General features: G+C 41.4%; 1 protein-coding gene, 1 long non-coding RNA gene and 1 pseudogene across 3 annotated transcripts in view; 2 read left to right on the forward strand and 1 right to left on the reverse strand.

The window, feature by feature from the left end:
* Positions 1 to 23,262, forward strand: part of LOC146477707 (uncharacterized) — a 545,413-nt gene that overhangs the window by 313,229 nt on the left and 208,922 nt on the right. The window lies entirely within an intron of this gene.
* LOC146477724 (uncharacterized) lies at positions 1,265 to 21,686 on the reverse strand. Its single transcript, XM_085113053.1, has 9 exons — positions 21,678 to 21,686; positions 20,052 to 21,285; positions 19,391 to 19,483; positions 18,611 to 18,697; positions 11,728 to 11,907; positions 8,298 to 8,557; positions 7,272 to 7,533; positions 6,201 to 6,293; positions 1,265 to 5,983 (listed from the first exon to the last, which is right to left on the reverse strand). The coding sequence occupies exons 1-9, from the start codon at positions 21,684 to 21,686 to the stop codon at positions 1,752 to 1,754; spliced, it is 6,450 nt and encodes a 2,149-aa protein (XP_084969179.1). The 3' UTR covers positions 1,265 to 1,751.
* On the forward strand, positions 10,534 to 14,112 carry LOC146477725 (uncharacterized; annotated as a pseudogene). The gene is made up of 2 exons (XR_014865312.1): positions 10,534 to 10,753; positions 10,853 to 14,112. The product of XR_014865312.1 is annotated as an uncharacterized LOC146477725 (transcript).

The raw sequence follows: 23,262 nt of genomic DNA on the forward strand, positions 1-23,262 counted from the left end.
AATCAGAACCAACAACACGAACGAATGTAGACGGCGGTTTATATCTGGGGGAAGGGAAGGGGGGGGGGGGGGGAGAGAAGGGGGCTTATAATCGGATCTATTTTTTGGTTTTCAGGTAGATGGGCCTATAACCAGGAAGGCCTATAAACGGAGGGAGGGTGGGGGGTTATAAGCAGCAGTTTACGGTATCGGTAAAACATCAAACACGCAGAACACGAGAATATAGCAAATGATCAATGAAAGATAAACTGATTTTTAGCAATTTCTCCCAACGTATACTACAACAAATATGAAGACGCCAATAAGGAGAATTTGCGGTTTGATATTAGGGCTTAAAAGGCTAATGGCACTGCTAAGGAAGGTTAACACTCTTCACCATACAACTTCACTTTAACAAGTAACTGTTTCGTTAAACATTGTCAAAAACTCACGCTAGGAATTTAGAATTGGTTCGTGTTTAGCATGCGTGCGGGAAGTTTGGAAAGTAGGAGGTAACTGTAAAGGCCCGTTTACACATGCAAATTTTGTCTCGCGCAAGTTGCAATTTTAAATCGCACGCGTAAACTAGCGGCCATTTCATCGCTCATTTGTCACTGGGATATCGCAGGAGGTTCGAACATCTTTCAAACGTGACACAATTTTGCTTGATTTCTTGAAAAAAGTACAGCGTTGAAAACACACCAAAAAAAAAAACATTGGTTTAAGTAAGATTTGAAGTCGTAGCCTTCCGCGAGAAAAACTGTAGTGGGGTGCGACAAAAATCTCTAGTGTAGAAGGGCCTTAAAAGTTGGCCGAGAGCAACACAGTTTCTCGAGAGCGCTTAAAACTTTTCAAGTGTCCATAACTCGATAGACGCACAGCTAAAAGGATGAAACAGGCGCGGTTTGGCACGGAGGCAAGTGGTCGAACGGGGAAAACGTCGTCTGGTTACTCAGACCAATCCTTTCATAACAAAGCTAACAGAAAATGGTATAAAAAACAAACAAGAGTGAGGGAAGACAATCTAAAACCGTCGGAGCTTCCCTTAGGTTATTAGTTACGAGCGTTCTAAACTTCCTTTTCTAAACTAGTATCTTATTTCTCTCCTGCAAAAACACCGTAGTTTTGCGCCGTCTTGAAAATCACTTTGACTGGTTTTAGAGTTAAGTTCAAAAGCAAAGCTCGACGCATTGGATTGCAATGGTCCAACAAACGTTTGCGTCTATACATTAACATACTACAGCAAAAAGATGGCTTTTGGAAATGGTAAAAAGAAAAAAAAGGTTTTCATCGTCCAATAATACGAAAATTTTCCCCGATAAACTACCGTTACCTAGATTCTATTATTTTTATATCATCGGTACAAACTTGTTTACCTTGGAGAATCCAATAGATCCAATCTGTAGTTTGTCTAGTTCTTGCTGAGCTCCTTACTAGCATAGCCCGACGGTGGGCTTTGAATTATTCCCGCCGCTATTTGTCGTTTCGTTTCTCATAAAGAGCGACCTGATTTCACTCCAATCCAAAGATTTAACTTCTTTGTCGACTAAATTTACGTGCTCCGGAATCGTTTTCCATCTTTCCGGTTCTTCAAGAAAGTTTTCTTCTTCATTAGCGACCAAGAACAAATTTTCTTAGCTGAATGTAACTTGCACGTGTTATCATGATTGTATGGATGCAGCGCATGCGTCAATCGAGTCATGGATACACGCCTTCGTTATTGAATTTAATTGGGTGAATTTACTTTCATTTTGCTCACGGAGTGGTAGGTTTTAGCACACAGGCTCCTCTCCATACAGGCTTACCGTTAAACTAAGTAAAGTTAGTGTCTTGCAGTCTTCAAAACACTCGCTAAGATCACATCCAAGGCCTCTACTTGTAGTACTGTGGTCGTTGATTGTCAAATTCAAAGTAGTTAATGTGTCACTTCTGGCAAGATTATTGCACAGTTCCAGTAACTGATCTTCACTCACTTCACTACAGCTATTGATTGTAAGACTGAGAGTTGTTAATGACTCTTTTCTGGCGAAACCATCACCCAGATGCTTCATCCAGTCTCCAGCCGTGTTACTGTAGTTGTTGATTGTAAGACTGACAGTAGTTAATGACTTATTTCCGGCCAAACTATCACGCAGCCAAAGAATCCTGACTTCATCCGTTTCACTGAAGTTGTTGATTGTAAGAGTGAGTGTATGTAATGACTTGTTTGACGCCAAACCATTACCAAGATCCTGTATCAAGTCTCTAGCCGTGCCACCGTAGTTGTTGATTGTAAGAGTGAGTGTATGTAATGACTTGCTTGACGCCAAACCATCACTCAGATCCTCTATCCAGTATCCACCCATGCCACTGTAGTTGTTGATTGTAAGAGTGAGTGTATCTAATGACTTGTTTGACGCCAAACCATTACCAAGATCGTGTATCAAGACTCTACCCGTACCACTGTAGTTGTTTATTGTAAGAGTGAGTGTATGTAATGACTCGTTTGACGCCAAACCAGCACCCAGACCCCGTATCAAGACTCCACCCGTGCCACTGTAGTTGTTGATTGTAAGAGTGAGTGTATGTAATGACTCGTTTGACGCCAAACCACCACTCAGATCCCGTATCCAGTCTTTACCCGTGTCACTGTAGTTGTTGATTGTAAGAGTGAGTGTATCTAATGACTTGTTTGACGCCAAACCAGGACCCAGACTTCGTATCCAGTCTCCAGTCTTGCCACTGTAGTTGTTGATTGTAAGAGTGAGTGTATGTAATGACTTGTTTGACGCCAAACCAGGACCCAGACCCAGTAAACAGTCTTCACCCGTGCCAAGGTAGTTGTTGATTGTAAGAGTGAGTGTATGTAATGACTTGCTTGACGCCAAACCAGGACCCAGACCCGGGATCAAGACTCCACGCGTGCCACTGTGGTTGTAGATTGCAAGAGTAAGTGCATGTAATGACTCGTTTGACGCCAAAACATCATGCAGAAATAGCCAAGGGAAGCAACTGCTGGTAAAGTGGGTGTCGATGGTAAGGGAGAGTGCCGTTAAAGACGCGTTTTTCGCCAAACTCTTGCTGAGGTCTATTCCCTTGTCAGTGAGGGAATATAATGTAAGAGTGAGAGTGAGTGTAGCTAAGGAGGTGTTTTCCAACACTACTTCAAGCAGACGTTGCATCCACCCTACGTTGTCGCCATAGCCATTTTCGATTGTAAGAGCAAGTGTTTTTAATGACGTGCTGTTTGTTAAACCGTCATTCAGACCCTTTGCCCAGTCATCACTCACGCCTCTGATTGTGAGGCTAAGTTCACTTGTTCCAGTATCCTTCACTTCACTGAATACTGAAGGTAATAACGAGGGCCCATCAATACAGAAATGAAGGCCACAGAGAGAACAGTCTGATATCAAGTCATGGACAATCACCTTTAAGTTCGCATTGTGGTTAGCACCTGAAAACCGCTCAATAGCAGCCTTCCCGTTAGTGGTCAATTCTCCCCAAATGTTGAAAGTAACGGGGTGTACGCACTTTTCTATTTTCAAGTAGCTCACAAGATTGCTTGCAACATCATCAGGTAGGTTTCCGTGAATGTTAAGAGTGAGTCGACACGGTGTGGAATTCACCAAGAGTCTCCCGACAGCTTCTATAACTTCACAGCTCAACTCACCCCAGACGTTTAATGTCTGTTCTAAATTAAAACTGCCCTTAGCCAAAACAGGAGTAAGACAAGCGACCTTAGCAGCTGCAATGTTTCCACTGGTATTCGGGTGGAAAGTGCACGACCGCTTTGCTTTGTTTGCGGCAATTATACCTTTAATAACAGTCGCCCAGTTGTCAGGGAGTTCACCAAAGATTTTTACTTCTAAAGTATCCACGGAGCAATTTTGTAACAAGCCTCTTTCTAAGAAGACGATGCCTGATTCACTCAGCCTTCCGAAAACAATCAAAGTAAAAGATTTCAAAACGGCTTGTTCTAAAAGTCCTTCACAAAGGGCAGCAGCTAATGAATCTTGCATGTCTACAAAAATAGTGATGACAAAAGAGGTCAAAGATGTGTTGACTAAAACTCTTTTCAAAGCCAGTATTGTAGTGTCACTTAATGCACCATAAATCTTGAGGCCAACTGACTTCAATGGTGTATCCGCAGACAATCCTTTTTCAAGAACTCTGGCCCAGTCCTCGCCCCACTCATTGAACAGTTCAAACGTCACGGAAGTCAAGGTGCTGCTTGCAGCCAAACTGCTACCAACAAAATCAGCTAGGTTACGAGGGAGCCTTTGAAAAGTTCTAAGAGTAACTGACATTAAAGTCGAGTTTCTAAATAGTCCATCGTGAAAGGTATTTCCGAGATCTTTTAATCCGGAAACGAACAAACTCTGTAGTTTTGGACAGGATTTCAGGTAATCAAAAGCAGAATTTACTTCGGAATCTGTACCATCTTCAAAATTTTCATCAGGATACACAGATAAATGAACAGGGTGCCGTAATTGTGAGAAGTTCCGGCAGTATTTTGCCACCTCAAAAAAACTAGACTTATTAGGGCCGTCGTGTCGGCCCACTTCCACAGTCAAAGGGAAAGGAATGAAGGAACAAAGAGCCATCGCCACTTCTTCAGCATTTCCACTTTCACTGAAACTTTCAATAAAAAAGTCTGCGTTTTTCTCTCCGCAATAAGGCCAGTTCCAGTTTCCACTCTTAAGCTTCTCACCAATCTGTCTGAAAAGGATACTCGCTTCCTCACCCAGTATACCAGACAAAAACAGAAACACTTGCCGGTATTTTACTACAATATGGACCTGGAAGTCTAACTGAAACTCTTCGAAGATATTGACGTCTTTCTTCAATAGCAGAAATGCCAGGTATTGTGCGGCCAAGTGTTCTTGGAATGTTTTGTGGAAGAAGTGGTATTCGTGCTGTGGGTTGATCTTTTTCAGACTTGCTTCCTTGAAAACGAGACCTGATATCCGAGCTGCCAGGTCTTTATACATCTCTTCAAATTTTGCAAGTTCTCCTTCACGAAAAGAAAGACGACCTTCTAACAGGCATTTCCAAGCTAACTCTCCCAGTGCCACTAAACTCTGTTCAAATTTCCTCTCAAGAGCCTCGTCATCCTTGGGAGCTTCCAACTTATTTTTTGCACAGAATCTTCGTAAAATGCATCGAACAATAATCTGATAGAGCTCAGTACGACGAGATGGAAGTTCTCCCTCATAGTCCTCAAAAACTACACAGAGAAGGAGCAAATTCAGTGGATTGTGTGGTAAAGCATGGAGGAAAGAGTTTTCCAGAATTGCTGTGATGAGCCTCTCTCCCTTTAACACATGCTCAGGCCCCAAATGCCTGAAGTGCTTTCTGATATACTGAAAAGCATCTTCTCTTGTAAATCCTTTAATTTGCAAAAGGACGTCAAAGTCAAAATTAACGTTCTGTCTCAATTCTATTCCTCTCTCCTGGCGAGATGTGGCCAAAATAAAGGAACATGGAAAAATTCGTCTTCGAAACAATCGCTCTACATGTCTTTCAGCTTTCATGGGTAGCTCATCAAGGCCATCCAGAATGATTAAAATATTCTCCTGGTTATGAACATCCTGGATGTATTCGACCAAATCTTTCCTTAAATTTTCATCTTCAGGTAAAAGTTGCTCACTAATGGCGTCCATAAGGTCTCCATCTACGTCCCTGCATTTCAGTAGCAGCACAATTTCAAATGCAGGAAAGGAATTCGGGATTTTTTCATTTGCCCAGTCATACGCGATTTTAAGACAAAATGTCGTCTTTCCGATCCCAGGGCTTCCTTCTACAAGCACATTTCTATCATTCGAAAATACGAAGATGTTATACATGCCCACCACTTTATCATCTTCTAACCGGAAGTCTGTGTTCCGTCTTGAAACGATTTGTAGTCGTGTGTAAACATCACCAATAGGTAACTTCAAAGTGTTCTCCCAAAGAAGTGGTTTTAAAAGAGAACACCTTTTGTACGTATCTTTGATAAAACGGACAGCATCAGCCAGGCCTGGACCTACAATAGTAAGAAAAATTATACATGTACAACATGACATTTTTGAGAGTAAATGGACACAGACAGCAGCACGTAGCATTTACATGAAAGCAAGAAAAAAGGCCAGGGCATTGCAGATGCTGACATTTCTTCATCATCATAACCATCATCATCATCGTCATTGTTGTTGTCATGTGATAGCCTGGCTGCGATTGTTTAACACTAGTTTCCTACCAACCTTTTGTTTCACTTCTCAGATGAGTTTGAGACGCTGCAGGAAAAGGAAGCTGACTATAACCTGCTACTGAAGACTGACTTCCAACAGAAAAACCTGCAGAGGGGAGAATTGTAATGAGCAAAAATTAAATACACAAAATAGCACCTTAAGAGTTCAAGTTGAGAAAATCTGAGATATGAGTTGTTACTTCCAAAGTACAACATCATGAAGCGCCGCAGCTCGGGGGCGGCGCTTATTTGAGCATTTCCATAAGATGATAAAAATACACTGTAATCGCTGCAATGCGATTCTAAGCCAGCAGTGGGAATTTATTTTCATCAATAGTGATGTTTTTCAGTTCGAAGTGAGTATATCTTGATGCTCTTTCATTCAGTTCTTTCTTCAAAATGTTCGCGTTCTTCAGTTCTTGCGTGAAGGCTGTAAACTTCGCCGGTACGACAAGCCCAACCTCCCTCTTTCTCTTCCCTGTAACTGTTGCAGTAAGGAGATTGTCAGCGTTTACTGGTACAATCAAAATGTTTTGGCTTTGTGGTATGAGCCTTTTAATAAGTGCCGCCCTCGAATAAGCGCCGCACAGGAAACATGAAAAATTAAATAAGCGCCGCGGTGCTTATTCGAGTAAATACGGTACTGCTAGGATTTGAATGTCAAACGTGTGGCATATGAAATAAATGTGATGGTATATTTCCAGCCTGGTGAATGAACGAGAATGATGTATTATTCTAGAAAGTGACACAAACATACTCGTAAAAAAGAAATCCAAGTGCTCCCACCGTGCCTGTGTCACTTTCTAGAATAATACATCATTCTCAACAACGTTTTTCTTTTGTTTCTTGAAATGTAACTTATATTAGTGGTAAAAAAAATGTTTCGGATCAATCTTCATCCATCTTCAGTACAAATCCCGTTAGTGGGTGTTTAATAAATACAAAAAGTATAGTACAATATAGCTAGTTAAACTTTTTCATTTTGAAAACTGGTATCTGCCCACCTTGTAAACTTCAATTGAAGTCATAGTTAAGTAGACAAATCTGGTTAGCTGGCATTGTTTTACATATTAAGTTCCTCTACCTGGTTTGGGTCGAAGGCTGACATAGTGATGTTCATGCAGGTGTCCCAACACAAGCTGGCTGCTGCTGCTAACATCATGTTCTGGGTGGATGGTTAAGTCATGTGACAGACTGCTGATCACATAAATGCATGTTTTAAAGCAGTTTGCTGCAGCATGGAGAATGACGTGGTCACCCCATGTCCCATCTGCTGCCATGTTTCTTAGGTAATCAGGCCAAGACTGATGTCCATCTACAAAGTTAAACAGTTCTGTCCCATCTTGCTGCAAGAGAAGAACATAACAATCAACAAAAAATGTCAAAGAACATTGTGCCACTTCATCCAATGATCAACTGGAGGGCAGAGCTTTTCAGTAAATTGACCAGTGCATCGATCTGCAACAAACCAAATTATACTGAAACATCTTAACTGCTCCATAATTTAATTAAGCCTATAAATCATGCATTCTGTTGTTAGTGAATAACTGAAGCATTGGATTCAACGCAATTTCAGAACTTTGCTTGGCCTTAAACACCCACATGATATCAGCCCTTGAGTAATGTACCAACTGTCCAAGAAATAGCAACCATTTTAGAAATGACTTCTGCCTTTTCTTGCAAAATGATATCAGCAAGATATGAAGCAATAGTTAAGTTTTATCTTGATAGAGGTACTTTCAGTCAGTGACACAGGCATACATGTATTTTACTCGGAAAAAGAAAATCTGAGTTGAACCTTTGACCTTCCATTTGGATGTTATAGCACTCAGCTACAGGAGACTTGTGGGAGCTAAGACAATTAAACTACATTCATGCAGTGACAAACATCTGCATACTGCTAGGATTTGAATGTGATAATTATCGTGTTTATCGTGATGAATTTATAATAGATCGAGGTACATGTATAATTTTCAGTCAGCCACTTTGGCATACTTGAAAAAAAAAGAAACTCCAACTTCTCCCATGTTATTGCTTTGCTAGATTTGTATAACCATAAAATGAAACCAAACTCACTTGTTCGACATTACCAAACTACATTGTAACTTACCAGTGTAGGGTTCTCCTTGAGGTATTGGACTATGTGTTGCCTCAATGCTTCAGGAGAGATTTGGATTCCTTTCACCAGGTCCAGTTGTTCTGATAATGCATAAAACATGCAATTCCCTGCTCCTCTGTTTTCAGAAATTCTGAAGCCTTTGTCTGAAGCAATTTTCTTTAACCCCTCTAGAAGTTGTGTCTGGCCGATGATCTTGCCTGCATCATATCGCATTCGCTCAAGACCACGGAAAATTTGTTCAGCTCTCATAACTAAAACCAGCAATAAAAGGAATAACAAGTGTATTTCCAAGAATCCTTTAATTATAATTATATAGAGTAAACAAGTATCAAAAATCTAAATATTATTTAACAAGGCAAAAAGACATACACAGCTAACAGTTTTTGCAAATGTTACATGCACATGTTGACAAATTGTTGTCAGTGATTGTTGACATTAGAAAACTAATTCCTGCCTACCTTCTGTTCCACTTGTCAGATGAGTTTGAGAGGCTGCAAGGAAAGGAAGCTGACTTTTAACGGCTACTGAAGACTGACTTCCAACAGAAAAACCATCAGAGGGGAGAATTGTAATGAGCAAAATTAGCCAACAGAGCATTTTAGGAGGGTAAAGTTACGCAGTGCTAATAATAATGCATGCAGCAGCAACATCTCAATAACATACAGTGCTGTACAAAATGTACTGGACTTTATTAGCATCTCAGACCACAATCAGCAGACCAATGCATTAACATTCTTTACCAAATCAATTTACGCATACAGTAAATAATATAAGGAGGCTAAATGCACAGCCATCAGACATACAGTGTATGGACTGCATTATCACCATAATAATAATAATTATTATTTAAAAGCATGGTGAGAATAGAAATACACGTATGTCCTGTAGAATTAATAATAATATTAATGAGAAATCCAGATATTCAATGGATAAATTTGCATGATTTTCTAGAGGCCGACTCCCCTTTCTGTGATCATTTCATGAATTGAACTCTCCTTTAGAGACTGAAGACTGACTTCCACCAGAAAAACCTTTAGAGGGGAAAATTGCAATAACAAAATTACACAACATAGCACTTTTATTTTCAGAGTGCCGATGTACAACAAGACAGCAGCATGCAGCCGGTACGTGAATACAAGGAGAAAAAGCCACATACATGTAAGTACACCACTTGCATAAAAAAAATATTGTTTAACAATTGACACACCAAGACAAGACAAGACAGCTGACAATTGAAGGGCTGAGAGCATATAATCGCCCAAATGACTTTTCAGATCACTTTTTCTTGTTTTAGCTCAGATTCACCAGGGTTTTTTACGTGGCCTTTAATTCCTTAAGGAAACTTTGCTCAATGTTTTATCTGCTGCTTTGCCGCACAATTTACAAAGCAGCAGATAAAATATTGGAGCATCATCCCCTGAATGAATTCAAGTCCACATGCGAAAATTGCAGCCAATCTTAACCTAAACAACAAAAAGTGACCTTCCCTGTCGCCTCTCAAACTCATCTGACAAGTGGAATTGAAGGCAGGTGGAAACATTTTGAACAAGAAACTGTTTTCAGCTTATACTTGAGCCATATTTGACTGTGATAACCTCCAACATCGCTAATCCCCCCAAATAGATAGATACAGAGATATAGTGAGGCAATAAGTAACCACCAGATACTGTAGAATTGCATTTCTTGCAGTCAGAATGAAATACAGGGGAAAACGACATTTGTCATACTAATGCCTTTTATAATCCCTGGGCTTTAATTCTTACGTTTTCACCTTTTGTTTAGAGACAAAAACCATTTGTACGGTCCTGATATGTATGTGACACCGGGTCAATGACGGATCGTAATTTCCGGTATGATCTAGGGTAACGTTACGCATCACGCGTACGTTATCCTTGTACGTTTTTCAATGTTTCGCTGTTTATATTTTTAAATTAATGAAATTCAGGGGAAAGCATTTGTTACATATATTCACCTTTCATTTGAAGACAGAAACCATTTCTACATGATTGTTTTTCTATAGTAAACGTGATTTAGTTGCCAAATTTTCGGTTAAACAAAACTAACCTTGAGGAACTAAAAAAAGCTAACTACATAAAAAACGATAAAAACCTTTCGAATTTTCAAAGCGCTTAAGTTATGAAAAGATGACAAAGGGAATTGTTACGGAATGTTCTAGGTTCCTATTAGCGGACATGTTTTTGGCCACTTTCCTTCTAGTTAATATTTTTCCGTTATTGTTTTATATTTTTCCCGTTAGTCTCATAGGGGCCACTTAACACTTGTGGCACCTAATTATGCGTACTCGGAGTATATAGTACATGTTATTTTATTTTCTCTCTGCTTTCGGTTGCGTGTTTTGGGGTAGCGCATATCTACCGTTTAGTTACAAACATTCTGTCAAGTCACTGCCGTTTAGTTTATCTTTATTTGAAGATATCACCGATAAGGTTCGTATCGTCGTTTTTTATGCGTCTTGTATTATCTGTTCTTATTTTTGTTTCACTTGTAATTTACGCTAATGCTCATTTTTTAACTTACTGTTCTAGAACCAGTTTACCCAGTTTACTGAGTGTCTTCGGTGATTGAATAAAATTTTGACGTAGCGTTCGCCGGTATTTCTGTGGCTACATCTGTTCTTATCGAATCGTTCTTCAATGGTTCTTCAATTTCGAAGATGACTTTGAACGCGTTTGGCAGTGTGGGTTCTTGGCGGCCTCGAAGTACTCGATCAAGCGCGTCGTTGGATGAGGGTTGCGTTCGCTTGGAGGAGATTAGTCGACTTCAAGGAACTATCTTAGCGTATAAGGGACATTTAACAAGGCGATACAATGACATTAGGTCTTTGTTTGCGAATGATGCAACAGTTACTGAAATTATGATTAAAAGGAACTGTTTGGATGAGATTTTTACGAGATATTCTTCAGCAGTTGAGAGTCTTCTACACATTCTGGCCTGAGTTGACGTGGAAGAAAAGGAAAGAGTTGCACGCAGTTACTAAAGTGAATTGGATGTGAGGTGCCTCTTCCATGAAGAATTTGCTGGTCGGATAAGGTCCATCCAAAAACCCGCTTTGCCCAGCGTAGAACAGACTCCTACGCCAACCCCGCTAGAGAAACCACTTGAATCGCCTCCCGTCACCAGACCAAATACGTCGGGAAAGACTACTTATCCGTGCAGTTTATCGAGTGGTTTAGGAGTCAGTAAAGCTTCACAAGCGAAACTCGCAGTTGCTCAGCTAAAGATGAAAAGGCTCAAGGAACAACAGAGGCTGAAGGAAAAGCAACTTGAGTTGGAAAAGGAGAGGCTTAGAGTCGATACAGAGATGGAGTTGCTAAATGCCCGTTCTGATGCTGAACAAGCTAAGATCGAGTTATCGTTGGTTAACGTGGGAAGTGAAGGCTTAGCCAACAAACCCACTAACCTTGTCGATCTGCCAATACAGACTTTGCAAGAAACAGTCGGCAAGTATTTTGAATCATGCGACAATGAAGTGCCAAGAATATCTCCCACGCCACTTCAGCAACCTGAAAGAATATTACCTGTTCAGCAGTTTTCTCATCCTTCTGTAGATTCGAACGACGCTCCTGAAGTACAAAGGCTCCTGTTGTTGCAACAAGAAGCAATGAAATGTCAGGATGAAACTGTTCGGTTGGTAGCTAAAGGGTTGGAGAGGTTGGAAATGCCCAAAAGACAATTAATATCTTCTGATGGTGATCCGATGAGGTACCCTCACTTCATCAAAGGCTTTGAGGTAAACGTGGAACGCAGAGTAAAGGATCACGATGAAAGGCTGTCCTTTTTAATACAATATTGCAGAGGAGCTGCAAAAGAGGCAATTGAGAATTGCGTTATGTTACCTCCGGAACAAGGCTATGGTGAGGCCAAAGATATTCTGCGTAAGAACTTTGGACAGAAACATATAGTCATACGACAAAGTTGTGAAGGGCCCTCAAATTAGCGCATCCGAATCCGACAAGTTATCTCAGCTGGCCCGTAATATGAAGAACTGCATCTTAAATTCAAAGCACATGCGTTATAAGGCCGACATTAACTCCATGGACACGCTCAAGAAAGTAGTCATGCGTCTTCTTTCTCAGCTTCAGGCCAAGTGGGCCGAAGAATCTAGCCGATTGATCGAGAGTGGAATTGAGCCAGAGTTCTCTCACCTGACTGTGTTTGTGGAACGTCGAGCTGTTGTTGTGAATACTGCATTTGGCAAGCTAGTAGGGACTAAACCTGATGGGGAGAAAAGTCCAAAACCTGTCAAGTTAAGGATGGCTGGTGACCAACCTGTGAAAGCTACGACACTCGCCACACAAGTTTCCAACAATCTTCAGAAACCAGACAGACTGCGTGCGCCCGGTCAAGCACATGGTGCAGCGACGCAAGCTTCAACAAGTGTAGCACTTCCATCTAACTGCTTGTTCTGCGATGGTTCTCACCCCTTGGAGAAATGCTTCAAGTTCAGGAATAAGTCGTTTAAGGATCGTAAAGATTTTGTGTTGAACAAGAGACTTTGCATGAACTGTTTGAGAGAGAACCACATTGCAAGACAATGCAGATGGTCGAGAGCGTGCATGTTTAGTGGCTACTCAAGGTGACACCATTCTCTTCTCCATCCACCTCCAAACCAAGCAGAGGCCTCAACTAGGGTTGACAACCGTGATGCTCAGTCTCCTGCACACCAGAGCCCGAGTAATGCTACCGGGGCCGGAGAAGAGGGTCAGTGTACTACAATCGGTTCCGGTAGTCCTCGCGTTGGCTTTAGAATTGTTCCAGTTAAAGTCCGTAGTAGTGATGGTCTTACAGAAGTTGAAACCTATGCGTTCTTGGATAATGGCTCAGACACTACACTTTGCCTTACTGGTTTGGCTCAGAGGCTTGGGTTGAAAGGAACGCTCAAGCATTTCTCTCTATCTTCAATGAACTCAGAAAACACTCCTAGAGAGGGCTATGAAGTCGCGCTAGATGTGAGAGCTCTTAATGGTGACGGCAATGTGCATTTGGGCAAGGTATGGACCGTGGATCGTCTCCCAGCTCTTAACAGAAATCTTCCTAGTGAAGAGGACTTGAAACGATGGCCTCATCTGCGTGGCATAGAGATCCCGAAGCTTGACAGCAAAACTGTTGAGATCTTGATTGGAAATGATGTTCCCGAGGCGCATTGGGTGTTTGCGCAGAGACGTGGAAGTCGTAAGCAGCCTTACGCCGTACGAACCCCGCTAGGCTAGACACTTATTGGCCCCCTTGGACAAGCTTCGAGTTCTGAGGCTCAAGTCAACTTCATTAGTGGAAGTCAAGAGTTGCTGTCAACCCAGTTCAAGAGATTGTACGATGCAGAGTTCTCGGAATCCCTGTCATGTACAAAACAAGCATTTTCTGTCGAAGATCACCGTGCGCTTACCATTCTAGAGGGTTCAGCACGTAAAGTAGATGGCCACTACCAGTTATCCTTACCTGGCCTTTTCCATACCCCTTGTTTACAGAACAATCGCTCTGTTGCCGTGCGGAGACTACATGCCTTTAAGAAACGTTTTCGATATGATCCGGCTCTATTTGAGATGTATAGAGACACCATCAATGAGTACATTGCTAGTGGCCACGCACAAAAGGTCCCAACTCCCGGCGATTCAGCTCCTGGTAAACTCTGGTACTTGCCACATCACCCCGTGTTTCACCCACAGAAACCCAATAAAGTGAGAGTGGTTTTCGATTGTGCTGCACGTTTCAGAGAAACCTCCTTGAACGACCAATCACTTCAAGGACCGGATTTGACCAATAACCTAACTGGTGTTCTCCTGCGATTTTGGCAGATGGGGAAAAGATGTTTCAGCAAGTCAAAGTCGAACCCAGTGATTGTGATGCATTGCATTTCCTTTGGTGGGAGGAAGGCGACTTGACAAAGGAAGTTGTCGATCACCAGATGCTAGTTCACCTATTTGGGGCCACCTCGTCTCCCTGCTGTGCTAGTTTCGCACTGAAGAGGACGGCCAGTGACAACAAGACTGGCTTCGATGTCCAGACTATAGATACCGTGAACCGCAATTTTTACGTAGATGACTGCCTAAAATCTGTCCCCACGGTCCCAGAAACTTCCAGACTTGTGACCCAGCTGACTGATCTTCTTGCTAAGGGTGGATTCTGTCTTACAAAGTGGCTCAGCAATTGTCGTGAAGTTTTGAAGTCCATACCAGCAAGTGAGAGAGCCCCTTCAGTAAAGGATCTAGACCTTAAAGATTTGCCCCTGGATCGTGCTTTGGGAACTCAGTGGGATGTAGAGAGGGCTACCCTCAGCTTTAAAGTTGCAAAGAAAATAGTACCTGACACCAGAAGAGGAATACTATTGATGATTTCTGGATTGTTTGACCCCCTGGGATTTGCAGCACCGTTTATCCTTCCAGCTAAGACCCTGTTACAAGACTTATGCAGACAAGACTATGGGTGGGACGAAGAAATTCCAGATGAGAAACTTACTGAATGGCGAGCATGGGTTGAGAACCTCCCAAACCTAGAGCTAATCACCTGGCCACGCTGTTTCAAGCTTAAGACGTTTGGAGATTTGACTGATATTCAACTACATCACTTCTTGGATGCGTCAGGTGGAGGCTACGGTGCAGCATCCTATCTTCGCCTTGTAGACAATGTTAGTCGCGTTCAATGTACCTTGGTGTTCGCCAAATCCCGTGTAGCTCCGCTAAAGACCATTACCATCCCTAGGATGGAGTTAACTGCAGCTACTGTTTCAGCGAAGTTGCACAACTTCCTCGAAGAACAACTCGATCTTCCAATCCACAGGACTATATTTTGGACAGACTCAACCATAGTTCTCCAGTACTTAAGGAATGAAACCAAAAGATTCCAGACCTTCGTGGCCAACAGGTTGGCAATAATCTGTGATGTTTCGTTACCGTTAATTCATGGTCAAACCCTGCAGATTTAGCTTCGCGAGGATTGTCCAACATTGACCCTGTCAAATTGAGGTTCTGGCTTGGAGGTCTGGACTTTCTGAAAGAGGAGGAGAGTAGGTGGCCTAGACAACCGGAGCAATTACCCGACGTGTGTGAAGACGATTGCAAGCTTAGACGAAAAGGGTCTCAGGTCCATATTGAGGTACAAGGAGACATTTTTACAGTCCCTCCTCTCACGATATTCTTCTCTCAACAAGCTTCAGACGTCAGTGGCTTGGTTGCTACGATTCAAAGATTATTTGCGTGTGCAAGCTCACAGGCTTCCCTCCGACAAATGCTTTAAAGGAAATTTGAAAGTTGGAGAAATTACAAGAGCGACTAAGGAGATTGTGAGAGTAATTCAGCGGGAGACGTTTTCCAAAGAACTGGCCATTCTGCAAAGAACACCGCAAGAGTCAACAATGCCTTCTTCGGATCAAAAGTCTATCCGAGGGAAACTGAATTGCATAGGATATGCCAGCCCTTTCGTAAATTGAGCCCGTCTATCCACGATGACATTATCTGCGTTGGAGGACGCCTTGATAAAGCCCCTATCCCGTTCAGCGCCAAGCACCCTGTGGTTTTACCAAGCAACCACCCGGTTTCCGACTTAATAATTAAAGACTACCATGAAAGGGAGGGCCATGTTGGCGCCAGTCACGTATTGGCAAGTCTCAGACAAAAATTCTGGATCCTTCGGGGACACGCAGCCATAAGACGCGTGATAGGGAAGTGTATCAAGTGTCGACTCTGGAATTCCAGTCCATGTGAGCAGATCATGGCTCAGTTACCCTGCCCGAGAGTTAGTCCTTGCGCCCCACCATTTTCTTCTGTTGGAGTAGACTTCTTTGGGCCGATTTTGGTGAAAGTGAAGAGAAGTCACCCTAAGAGATACGAATGTGTCTTTACTTGCCTAGCGATTCGTGCTGTTCATATTGAGGTAGCACATGACCTTACGAGTGATTCTTTTATTCAGGCCTTTACGAGGCTCGTCAGCAGACGAGGGGCACTGAGAGAAATATTCAGCGACAATGGAACAAACTTTAGAGGGGCAGAGTCCGAAATTAAGGTTGCTTTGAAGCGCTGGAACTCTGATCGAATCGATGCAAGTCTCAGAAGTCGTGGTATACAATGGTTTTTCAACCCTCCTCACGCCAGTCACGCTGGAGGGGTTTGGGAAAGGATGATTCGCTCGATCCGAAAAATCCTTCGCATGCTTTTGGGTAACCAGTTGGTCGACGATCAAACACTGCTGACGTTCTTTCCCGAAGTTGAGAAAATTTTAAACGACCGTCCTCTCTTTCCTCCGTCAAGCGATCCGCGTGATTCGGAGCCTTTGACTCCGCGCAAGTTTCTGCTCCTGCGGCCCAATGTATGCTGTCATCCCGAAGAATTACGCGATGTTGACGATCAGTATGGAAGCAAACGTTAGAAACAAGCTCAATACTTAGCCGACGTGTTCTGGAAACGCTGGATTCGAGAATATTTACCTACGCTTCAAGAGAAACAGAAATGGCTTCATAAACGACAAAACCTCGCTGTGGGCGATTACGTGCTTTTAGTAGATGAGAACTGTCCACGTGGATGCTGGCCTAAGGGCATTATCCAAGAAGTTTTTCCTGATTAACACGGAGTCGTTCCACACGTCACTGTCAGGACCGCAACTACCAATCTACGTCGAGACGTTCGCAAGTTGTGCCTTTTGGAGCGTTTTCTGATGAATGGAAAGTGAAATGAACTGTGAAACAAACTTTTCCCGCCCAAGAATCTTAAAGGACAAACTTTTTCCCGCCCAAGAATCTTAATAGACTTCGGACAGCTAGAACTTTTTTTCTCTTTTGTACAACTTTGGAAAGGCTTATTATTTCACATGCGCCTTTCGGGGCCGGAATGTTACGGAATGTTCTAGGTTCCTATTAGCGGCCATGTTTTTTGTCACTTTCGTTCTAGTTAATTTTCCGTTATTGTTTTTTCCCGTTAGTCTCATAGGGGCCACTTAACACTTGTGGCACCTAATTATGCGCACTCGGAGTATATAGTACATGTTATTTTATTTTCTCTCTGCTTTTGGTTGCGTGTTTTGGGGTAGCGCATATCTACCGTTTGGTTACAAACATTCTGTCAAGTCACTGCCGTTTAGTTTATCTTTATTTGGAGATACCACTGATAACGTTCGTATCATCGTTTTCAGCGTCTTGTATTATTTGTTGTTATTTTTGTTTCACTTGTAATTTACGCTAATGCTCATTTTTTAACTTACTGTTCTAGAACCAGTTAAACCCAGTTTACTGAGTATCTTTGGTGATTGAATAAAATTTTGATGTAGCGTTTGCCGGTATTGCTGCGGCTACAGGAATGGTTGAAAAACTTGGAAAGTTAAAAGATGCACAAACGACACTATGAAAATTGACATATAAACAGATTAAGTTTCTTCGCGTCTGTTCATCACATAAAGTTTAAGAGTCTTCGCCTTGCAAATAGAAAATGCCTCTCTAGGTAGGCGAATGCCGTTTCTGTTGATAAATTCTAGAGGAATAAGTCTTATTTTGGGTCATTTGTGTCTTGCATCTGCCATCCTGTATGCGACACATCATGTGGTGAACTTCAGACTCGGCCCCTCATGGCAGGGATGCACATTCTGCGAGCCAGCGAGGCATGCAAGGCAGACGTGTGAGGCACTCAGGTTAGCCTAAAAAACACTCCGGTTAGCCTAAAGAGTACTCCAGTCACCCTAAATAGTACTCAGGTGAGCTTAAATAGCTCCCCAGTTAGCTTAACGGTTAGCAGTTTATATTGCAGTTGTTCATGCCTCGCATGCCTCACATGTTTTTGTCATGCCTCGCACGTCTGCCTTGCATGGCTACAAAGAACGCGACCGAGAATTTAAAGAATTCAATAACGCGACGAAAACTTAACTCGTACCAGCCAAGTACAAAAAATGAGACCGAGAACAATAACTCGTGGCCCGAAGTCTTATCTCTCGGCCCATAGACCCTTTGCATAAATGGCGCCCAAATTTGAATAATGTGAAAAATCCTTTGTCTGGAAACATAAACACGAGGCTTAGGATGTATCAAGTATTGTTATTTAAATTTGGGTGCCATTTATGCAAAGGGTCTATTGCAACCCCAAAAATAAAAAAGAATTTGATAATGCTACCGAAACCTTAACTCGTGCCGCCTTACGGCCCGAGTAATAATCCCAGTAACTGTCGCATGGCAAAAATTGTGGCCAATCATAACCTAAACAACAAAAAGTGATCTGAGAAGTAATTTGGGTTGATTATGCTGTCAGCCTTCAATTTTTGCAAATGTTACCATTCGCTTTGATGGGATAAAACTAAATGTTTACACCTACTTTCAGTTCCACCTCTTAGATGAGTCTGAGATGTGACAGGAAGCTGACTGTAACCTGCTACTGAAGACGGACTTCCAACAGAATAACCTTTAGAGGAGAAAATTGTGACATTAAATGGAACTACACATCACCAGTGATATCAGTAAAAAACAATTGCAGGTCAGATAGCTGGCAGTCTGCAACATTTACATTAATGCAGGAAGAAAGGTCATAAACATACATCAAAAAGCTTATTGTTAAATGATTTTGCAGATGCTACCTGATAGCTTCCTTGTAACGGTTTTGATGAAGTGATTCCACTCATGCCAACTCTCCCGGATTATCCGGGAGTCTCCCGGATACGGAGCGAATCTCCCGGTCTCCTGTACGGGTGACTAAACCTCCCGGATAAAAGCGACTTGGCGTTTTATTTGCATAATTGGCTAGTATTTCAACTCAAATGTTCCATAAATTTAAGAAATATCGTGTCATGGCTACATTTGCATACCTGTTTTACCCAATCTGCCACAAACTTTGACGGAAACCAAAGAAAATACGCTTTTTGTCATCATTGCAATATAAACGACTTTCTGATTGGATAAACATTCAACCAATTAAAGAGCAGGACAAAAAAAGCTCTAGTATTGTGCGAATTTTGTGCTAACAAGGTGGGGGGGGGGTAAGTGCATCAATTTTGCTTAGGGGGAAGGGTAGGGTAATAAGGGGGGGGGGGGTGCTCAGAGGAAAAAATCTCCAGATTTTAGATCTTCAGAGGTTGGCATCTCTGTGATTCATGCCTACCTTCTGTTCCACTTGTCAAATGAGTTTGAGAGGCTGCAGGGAAAGGAAGCTGACTGTAACCTGGTAGTGAAGACTGTCTTCTATCAGAAAAACCTTCAGAGCGGAAAATTGTAAATAAGCAAAATTATACAACATATAGCATCTTACGCCGGAGTGTAAAGATACACAGTGCTTGAAATTATCAGTAACATCCACATACAGTGCTGTACATCATATATTGGACTTTATTAGTACATTATACCCCAGACCACTATCACAGACCATTGCATTATTATTCTTTACCAATTCAAAGCATGCAATAATATGGGGAAGCTTGTTAACATTCCATCCAACGTCCAAGTTGTGAAAATTTGTCCTCTGAGTTGTTACTTCCAAAATCCAACATCCAAGTTGTTTGATCTGAGAGTAGGACTGTGATATTAGGACTGTGAAAATTTGACATCAGTGAGTTGTGAGAATGTAACTTCTGAGTTGCAAAAATCTGGCATTCAAGTACAATCCTCCAAAGCCCCCACACATGTAAGTCTCATACGTTAAGCCAGTAAACTTTTGTCAGTAAACAATGCTTGAGAGGCACCTTCACTTAGAAGGGACTTGTAAATCTGGTCTTTTTATACCACAGGGCACATCAGCCATTATTAATGCAAAAAAGGAATTTTACCTGAAATGATGTTCATCATTCTTTGCACAAGTGACCTGCACTGCTCCTCCCAGCTGTAAACCTTTGCATACTCCTCACAGATAGACTTCATTTCCACAAGTCGTACATTTCTTCTTTTCTGACGGACACTCCTGATTGCCTTGGCCCACTCTTTAGGATCGTCTGAATCCACTACACAGTTTGAACCATGAGGCACATTCTTAAGAGCTTCTCCGAGACCAGAGTTACCACTAACAAGCACAGGAAGACCAGCAGATAGAGCTTCAAGAGCGGGCAGACCAAACCCCTCAGATCTTGATGGCATTATAGCAAGATCTACCTCACAAAACTGCTCAGCCAACTGCTCTCTTTCTTTGAAACCACGTACAACAAGTTGATCACGGGAAATGCCTTGCTGGAGCAACATTTCTGCTACTTGCTGCTCTCTTCCACTTTGTACTCCGACAACCTTCAGTTTGTAGGGCTGTGGCATGTCTTTCAACTTTGTAATTGCCTTGGCAGCAATGTCATAACCTTTCAGCTGCAAGTCTTCACTGTCACCATTCCCTAACAACAGAACAGAAAATGTTCTTCTTTCTTCAGAAGCTTGCTTTACATCAGCAAACTCCGAGAAGATGCCTGGGGTGAGGTTGAGAACATTTTGATCTTTCTCAAAGGGACGCAGATATCCTGAGAAAGCTTCCGCCAGCTTGGGTCCAACTGCTACAACTTGATCAGACAATTCACAGAGTTTGACTTCTAATTTGTGCTTTTCCTCTCCTTTTGAAACAGCATCTACATTTGTTTTGAACATTCCAAGTTCTTCAGGGTCAGTATGGACGACCTGAATCCATTTACAATGATGGTGGCGTTTTATCAGTTGCACTTGTTTTCCAAGTTGGACTCCATGTCCAATCACACAGTCCACAGCATGATGAGCTGGTAGAGAGGACAACCAAAGATCTGGATGGATACCATATAGTTTTTCTGCCTCAATGAGATGGACATTGTGACTAGAAGCAGCAACTCTTTTATCCTCTTCACTGCATTCAGGGAGATAGACAGTGACCTGTGCATTAGGGTGCTTAGCTAACTGAATGGCAAGCTCTCTATTGATGGTTGACACACCTCCTTTTGTTGACCTCCATTCACTGCTTAGAAGAGTTACTCTTAATATTCTTCCAGAGGACAAACTTGGCGCTTCCTCTTCATGACCTTCCTGTGATGTAGAGGCTATGCTAAGAAAGGAGAACTCCTAAAAAAAAGGAAATTTATTTACTCAGGATGAGCTGCCAGCAGTGTGCTTCCTTCTCAACTCAATTAGCTAAGGCAAAGGGTTATATAATAAGCAAAGAATAATGGACAAATTATTATCAATATGCAGCAATATCCATTTTCTGCTTTGAGAAAACAGTGTTTTGCTCAGACCTTTAAGCAAGGAGCTCGAGGTAAAACTTGACTTGCTGTTGCAAAAACATTCTGGAATTTTGGAATGTCTTAACTGGAATGCAAAAACAAACAAATCCAGAAAAAGGAAATTCATTCACTGATAAGCTGCCAGCAGTGTGTTTCCTTCTCAACTCAATTTAAATTAACCGGGCAGTGAGACCTGTTTGTAATGTTACTTCGGATGGCCAAAAGACATACTTGTATCATTGTTGATTTAAATAATGTTAAAATAATGGTTCTCTTTTTGGTGCTCTGAGAGCAATTAGGTGTTAGAGAAAAGATATCTTTTAAAACCAATATAATAATATAATTATTATTTAAAAAATTATTATAAATATGCAGATATCCATTTTCTGCTTTGAGAGAACAATGTTTTGCTCAGACTTTGAAGCGAGAAGGTAAAACTTGGCTTGTAGTTGCAAATAAAATATTCTGGCATTTTGGATGGTCTAATTAACTGGAATGCCAAAACAAACAAATCGACTGATAATTAAAATTAATGCACTCCACCTTCATCTTCAAAATCAACCCATTCTCTTCATGACTGTCTGCACAAGATTGGCTAATCAGCCACTGGAGTCATAACATGAATTTGAGAATTAACTGAAAGTTTGTGGTTTGGTGAAAATTGGCATACAGCATATGAAAAGCATACCGTATGCGTTCAGTGCAATGTGCTAACTAGTATGTCTGTAACCGAGGCCATACAGATTATTATATCTTGTTTTCCATTCAAAACTTACTGTGTGCATAGGGCTTTTTTGTTAAGCATTTGATTAAGGAGGACCAAATTTAACTTAGCAGGAACCACATAGTAGCTTTGCTCTCAACCTTTTGTATACAGCCAAAAAATAGCCAGGATGAAGCATGATACGAATCTAATTGGCAAGTTATGGTCCCTGCATCCCTGCTCTAACAAAAACCCTGCAGTATGTGTGCAAGTTTAACAATAGTTATTAAACTAAAGGATTTTCATCGTTTCTAAATACTACATGTACAGATCAGTCATAAACTTGTTGCAGGCTGAATCCCTGTAATCTTATGCTGACCCTTACCTGTCACTTTACCTGTAATTCTGTAAAAAGTTATGTTCATTGAAACATAATAAGAAATTAATCTTAAGGTTATTTTTCAAAATCCATTTTTATAAAATCTCCTTCACAGTACAAAGTAAGCCAAGTTGTTTAATATATGAAATTCAAATTAGTTTCTATGACAAGCTGAATGCAACCTTAATTTGTCAATTTACAAAAGTAACAAGTGTGTTGTAATTCTATTATTTCACACCAATGGAGTTCATAGTCACATACAGGAGCATTTAAGTTTACAACTCATCACAAAGAGGACAACCAAGTTTTGTTAAAGCCAAAGATGATACCTTTGATAGCCTTGACATCACAGGAAGCCTTTAATCTTCTTGATTTAATTTACTGAAACTGAAAAAGAAAAGAAAAGAAAAGAAACTCAAATTTTTAATAAGAACTGTGGCTTTAATTTAGATTAGATTCATAATTAAAGCTGTATGCAAAGAACTAATATTAATAAATAAGAAATTACAAAATTAAAAAAAAATTGATTGACAGAGGCAAACAAAAGAGGGAGATGGGGAGAACTCTTATTAAGTGAATAACCAGGGTGAATAACTAAACTGTTAATTTTTTTAGCCACAAGGTGTGCTAAAACAGAGATAAGGGCAACAAATACAAACAGCACAGGATTTAAAACATCCTACACAATATCCTTAAGTTTCTTCTTAACTGTCTTATAACAGATGCACTGACCA

This window comes from Pavona decussata, unplaced genomic scaffold (assembly GCF_977016875.1).
Source record: "Pavona decussata unplaced genomic scaffold, jaPavDecu1.1 SCAFFOLD_69, whole genome shotgun sequence".
NCBI classification, from domain to species: Eukaryota; Metazoa; Cnidaria; class Anthozoa; order Scleractinia; family Agariciidae; genus Pavona; species Pavona decussata.

What these genes read in the sequence shown, in the direction of transcription:
- LOC146477724 (XM_085113053.1), bottom strand. An exon ending in TTTGACAAGTGGAACAGAAG is followed by an intron (nt 18,698 to 19,390) that starts GTAGGCATGAAT and finishes TCTCCTCTAAAG; the next exon opens with GTTATTCTGTTGGAAGTCCG. An exon ending in CAGCCTTCGACCCAAACCAG is followed by an intron (nt 6,294 to 7,271) that starts GTAGAGGAACTT and finishes TCCCCTCTGCAG; the next exon opens with GTTTTTCTGTTGGAAGTCAG.